Source organism: Chanos chanos, chromosome 10, assembly GCF_902362185.1.
Source record: "Chanos chanos chromosome 10, fChaCha1.1, whole genome shotgun sequence".
NCBI classification, from domain to species: Eukaryota; Metazoa; Chordata; class Actinopteri; order Gonorynchiformes; family Chanidae; genus Chanos; species Chanos chanos.
The window spans coordinates 22,507,219-22,513,111 of NC_044504.1; the positions used below are offsets into that span (position 1 = coordinate 22,507,219).

The window sequence follows — 5,893 nt, forward strand, 5'->3', positions numbered from 1 at the left end:
CACACACACACACACACAGATTGAGTGCATTGCAAGATCTGTCCAAAGTTCTCTGAGGACCTTCTGTGCATGTACATACACAAACACAGCTTTATGAAAAACATATGTGGTCAAATGCTTTACTGAGTTGTGTTAACCTGGATAAAATATAGCAAAAAACATACAGCAAGGTCACTCCATGTACTTAATCAAGAATTATTTTCATCAAAGTAATCAACTTGTCAAAGGAAGATCATGTGTTGGAGATATGTATCTTTTGGAAGTATAAGAAATATGTTGAGAATCTCTCTCTCTCTCTCTCTCTCTCTCTCTCTCTCTCTCCCTCCCTCCCTCCTTCTCTCTCTCTCTCTCTCTCTCTTTCTCTCTTCCTCTTTATATACAGTGCCCATTACCCAGCCCATAAATTATCTCACAAACTGAGTTATACTTGCTTTTGCCACAGATGGCAGGTTGGGCAGGCTATGGCACAACACATTGTCTCAACAAATCTTCTCTGCCATTCCCGCTGCTGTCTCACTGCACTTAAAACCTCTTCAAATCATTTTCATTGCTCTGCGTTTAAAATTCATTTAAAATTTGTAATTCACACATGCCATTTAGGGGCACATAACGCAAGCCCCTCTTTCTCTATCTCTCTATCTCTTTTCTCTCTCTCTCCCTCTCTTTTCTCTCTCTCTCTCCCTCTCTCTCTCTCTCTCTCTCTCTGTCTCTCTCTCTCTCTCTGTCTCTCTCTCTCTCTCTCTCTCTCTCTCTGTCTCTGTCTCTGTCTCTCTCTCTCTCTCTCTCTCTGTCTCTCTCTCTCTCTCTCTCTCTCCCCCATGCTTTCTACCCGCTCATCTTGCATAATGATATGCACCTTTTTTCACCAGTCCATTCAGAGATACAGCTTCAGATGGGGACAGAGAGAGAGAGAGAGAGACAGAGAGAGAGAGAGAGAGAGAGAGAGAGAGAGAGAGAGAGAGAGAGAGAGCGGGAGCATATTCATCTTTGTAATGCAGACGTCCATCTCTATAATTTGGACACATGAGACATAGTAATCCCTGGAGGTCAGTAATAAACAACTTCATTTTCCAGGACTGCTTTTCAGTCTGTCACAAGATTCACCTCTCTCTTAGTTTTTTTTTCTCTTTCTATCTCTCTTCTCCTCTGCCAGTTATATATCAAGGTTGCCTGTATTTTAATATTATCCATTTGGCCACTGCAGAACTGGGAAAGTCTGCAGCAGAAATTAAGTCCAGGATAATCAATGGTATCATAACTGAGTCAGTTTGAGCACTGATGTTGTGTAGTGTACCCATTATCATAGGACACAAGTGACACATGGCTTTCAGACTGTAGTGTGCCCATCAGGGTTGCATCAAGGATTGCCAGTCTGTCTGTTCAAGTTCAAAAGATCTATTTCAGTTTCACTTAGAAATACATCTGATGTATGTGTGTGTGTGTGTGTGTGTGTGTGAGTCTGTGTGTGTGTAAAGCTGAGAAATGAAGGATGTCATTTTAATACTTTCAACGCTAAATCGGAAGAATATAATATGGCAACAATTCTGCATTTTTTAAGTAAGAAAGTGGTTTGTGGTATGCCTCTGTTTACATTCATTCATTCATTCATTCATTCATTCATTCATTCATTCATTCATTCATTCCTGCTTTTAAAATCTAATGAATTTAACTTCTAAATTGATAATGTCCCTGCTATAACAAAGAGTGAGAAGCTACACACCCAGCATTTATCAGACCCAGTTGTGGCATTTGTCTTTTGGGCTGAGAGCTTCAAAAAGAGAGCATTTTGAATGTTTGTTCTGATACTATGTGTTTGTTATGGTCTTCATGAGTCTTTTAACATGAACTTTCCCCATGACCGATAGGCCGGCTGGAATCAAAAGTGATAGGCTGAAGCAACAGGATACTCCACCTCCAGTAATTTGACCAGGGAACATCCTATCAGATATCACTAAAGCATCGCTTGCACGGTCATTCCTGACTTTGAGTTATCCTTAAGTCCTGTTAAAGTGCGTGTCCATGAGACGTGGAACATGTAATTATCCCTAATTACAATGGCATCAACCTGAGGAAACTGCAAATGACGCAATATCCCTGTAACACTAACTGAGTGTTTGTCTTCCGGGACTGACATGTCAAATGCATCATTGGAACAAACTATCATTTTCCATGGGCAGAAGCGATTTGATTACTACAAGATAAAGTTTGGAATTAATATTTCTTGCTTATAGTTTGTGACAGGCTACTGCTGTCCTCCTCAGTGGTTCTTGCTGCACTTATGAAAATGCACAGCTTAAATATCTGAATAATGCAGCTATTCATCACCATCGAAAATGTTGTGTGACCAATCTAAATTAAACAAGTAGTAAAACAAATGAGCTTATTTTCAGTGATTTAGTGTGATATTTCAAAACCTGTTTGGCAACGTTGGCCTAATTCGGTTTTGCACGTCTAACCAGTATCGTGACTGTTTTGAGTTTGGCACAGTTGCAATGTCACTCTTGCAATTTTATAAATATAGGGTATAGAACCTCATTGTAATTAGAAAATGCAAGCGGTCCAAATATTGTCTAGAGTCACATAACACAGATGACACAGAAAATTTAGAGAACTGTCCTGCAGACTCCTCTTCACTTGAAACACTGTGCAAATTGTATTGAACCAGAAATGCGTGAACACTGTCACTATACCTAGTGTTATATTAAATCTTAATAAAGTTAAAATTTAAAAATGCATTATTTTCAGCAAATTTTAAGAACACGGAGAAGCTAATCACTTCAAAATGCATAACTTTAACTGATGAGCCACACAACAACTCATTTCCTCAAGAGGCCACTTGAATACTAGATTGACTTTGTGTTTATGTACCTAAAAAAAAACGCAGATGGTAAAGGAGGCTACTGGTTCTTTTTTTAGCTATAGTCATTGATGTCAGCTATTGGTCTGTGTAAATTATGTGTCTAAATTGCTAAAAGCAGGAATTTGAAGCCACTAGAATTCACCAGATAACGGTTTAATTTAGGAGACAGGGCTCAGTGAAGTACATTTGTATTACAATGTTATTATTCCTCATGTAACGTGTAAAACTGGTTAAACGAGGGACAGAGATGTAAATAAAAGTACAAAATAATTATTATACACATGGTGTATTTCATAGGACATTTAAAGAAGCCTCTTGCTTTCTCACACACATAATTTGGTTGTTGCATAACAAGAAATATATATATATATATATATATATATATATATATATATTTTCACCGATTAAAGAGGTATAAACGGACATTAACTTTGTCAGACATATTTAAATGCATGTTCTAGTTTGTGGGTTTTCTTATTCCCTAAACCCCCACAGAGCACTGGTATGAGTATGGGGTCAGTAGTCAATTTTGTTGTAAAGATTGTATAGCGGTAGACCCGGCAGACTGCTTCCCGGGTAGTATAACGGCGTTGGAAAAGCAATAGACCTTGGAACCGGAACCCTAAGTAACGAATTATCTCTAAAAACAAGCGGCATTCCCACTAGTGTCTGTGCCGACGCGTGCGCCATGTTTGCTGCCTCGAGTTCTGCTGAGAGCTGACGCTTCCATTTGTTCCTCCTGTTCTGAAACCACGTTTTCACTTGAGTTTCCGTAAGCTGAAGACTGGACGCAAGACAAGCCCGTTCGGAGCTGCTCAGATAGCGTTTCATATCGAAAGTGGATTCGAGCTGGTACACCTGACTCCGGGAGAAAACAGTGCGTGTCTTCTTCTTGGCGGCAGCACTCTGTTTATCCGCCCCGTCACGCTGTCTCTCCTCAGAAACTGGTGACATTTGGCTGCATTCTCTCTCTTGTTCCTCTTTGTAATCCGGTAGTATTGGTTGTGTTAAATGTGATCGTCGGTCTGTGTCACCTTGTCCAGGCAGAAGTCCTTTAGTGGTGCCTAAAGAGGAAAAAATAAATTGTAATATTGCTTTCAGTTATTTACTAGATTGTACAAGTCATCATGCGGGCATAAATAAATTCGTGCTTGATACTAGAACTGCGGATATGGGAATATCTAATAAAACGACAATGTACTATTCTTAACAGTAGAGTTCGGATAGTAGAATATTGTTGATTTCTACATTTTAAATAAAAGAGATCAAGCTTTAATGTTTATGGTAGCCTACAATGAAGTTTGTGATGTGTTGAACTGGGCGGCAAATACAAAGTTAAAAAAAAAGAAAACCATTTGAATATTTGTGAGTAGACTGATGCAAATCACTCCAGCGTCCATGTGAAATGTTTCTATTAAAACATACCCATTACTCGATACTTTCCGTAAGAGTTAATTAAATCTGAACTTTGACTGTTTGATCGACTGTTGAAAGGCTACAAGTGCCCTGTTAAATAAACAATACAATATGACTAACTATGTTGTGCGATATTAATTAAATCAGGTTACATTTTGCGCTCAATTGGCGAAATGTAGCAAAGTCTCTCTGAAAGGCGACGTAATCAATTAGCAGACTCGATTAAATTTGGAATGAGAGGGAAAACATCGCGTTAATTATTTGACCTTTCCTCGGTTCACCGACTGTAATGTGACGCATTAAAAACACAGGGGAGTAGTAATCACTTAAAGCTGTAAGGACAAAGTTAAAATCAAACTAAAGCTTCAGATCCTATTACACAACTACTAATTCACGGTAGATTGGCTCCCGGATTGTTCAGTGCTATGCATCTCGCAATATCAAAAATGAATCATTACACTCGCAATTTTAACTTTGAAATTCCAGCATGAACGTTTACTTACACAAAAATAAACATGTATTTTGTTGACTTACTGAGACAGGAGAAATTGAGTGGTTGGTGACGGTTGCAGGTCTCAGAGAGTCTGGGCTCTGAACAGTAACAGTCGCCCGAATCCTCTCCACCGCTGCACTCCTCCTCCGATGACACTGACAAAGTCCGCTTCCTCGGCGGGGCTTTAGAGCTGTCCTTTCCCGTTGATCGTGCTCCCTCAGTCGGTGTGCCCAGTATCGACTGGATGGTGAAGTTAGAAATCGGCGCGGATGAGCATTTGCTTCCGCTGTCCTCGGAGTTATTCATTGTCGCCTCATAACAGTAAATGTATATCAGTGTAAAATGAGGGGTTTTGTTTGGTAAATACTTTATTTATTTTGGATACCAAAACGATTACACGTAGTTTTCTTTTCTGAAATGCTTGTCAGCAGTGGAGATGGGTTTCAGATGTTTTGTCGTGGGGCTCAAAGGTGCACGAATGCATTCCTCTCCACTTCCACGCACTCTGGTCTCCAGGCGGGTGTAGCGTACCTTAATTTGCATGTAGGTAAGCCTAGAGCTGGCCAATCACGCGCACAAAGAGAGCCCGGAAATTTCAAACTCCTGCGGTTGTGCTGCTAGCGAAATTATGGAGACAAGAACGATCTCAAAAAGCCATTGCTGTTGAGAAAAATATTATTTGCGCTGAATGTGATATGACAGGCATGGGTTAAAACTAATACAGCACCTTAATTTTGTGGTCAGATTACATTCAAAAAGGGAGGCGCTGACTGAGGCTATGCGGAATATGAAAAAATTAGAATTGCTACTCATCCTCTCAAAATGGACGGAGATAAATGCTTCTTCAGTTGTCTGACACTGTCTTAAATATTCTTTTTAATCACTTCTACCTCTACATCAGAGTCTTTCAGGTAGCCTATTATAAAGTTTGAGAACTGAAGAAGAACTGATATGAAACCATTGAGCTATCATATGTCCCCTTGCACAGCCTTCTAAATATTTATATTAATATACAAATGATTTATCGAAAATATTGTGCAATTTAAACTGTATCCTGGCATACGATATCCTGTCATATTTTGTGCTGACAAACAACAATTTTCCATGCAGTAAGTGACCCATAA

The 5,893-nt window shown here is 39.4% G+C and overlaps 1 protein-coding gene across 1 annotated transcript; it reads right to left on the minus strand.

The window, feature by feature from the left end:
• Nucleotides 1–3,376: 3,376 nt before the first annotated feature.
• LOC115823237 (homeobox protein HMX2-like) lies at nucleotides 3,377–5,075 on the minus strand. Its single transcript, XM_030787274.1, has 2 exons — nucleotides 4,811–5,075; nucleotides 3,377–3,924 (listed from the first exon to the last, which is right to left on the minus strand). The coding sequence occupies exons 1-2, from the start codon at nucleotides 5,073–5,075 to the stop codon at nucleotides 3,377–3,379; spliced, it is 813 nt and encodes a 270-aa protein (XP_030643134.1).
• Between the last annotated feature and the right edge of the window lie 818 nt (nucleotides 5,076–5,893).

Coding starts and splice junctions, on each gene's coding strand:
- LOC115823237 (XM_030787274.1), bottom strand. CDS start 5,075: ATGAATAACTCCGAGGACAGCGGAAGCAAATGCTCATCCGCGCCGATT. Junction 3,925..4,810: donor ACTCAATTTCTCCTGTCTCA/GTAAGTCAACAA, acceptor TTTCCTCTTTAG/GCACCACTAAAGGACTTCTG.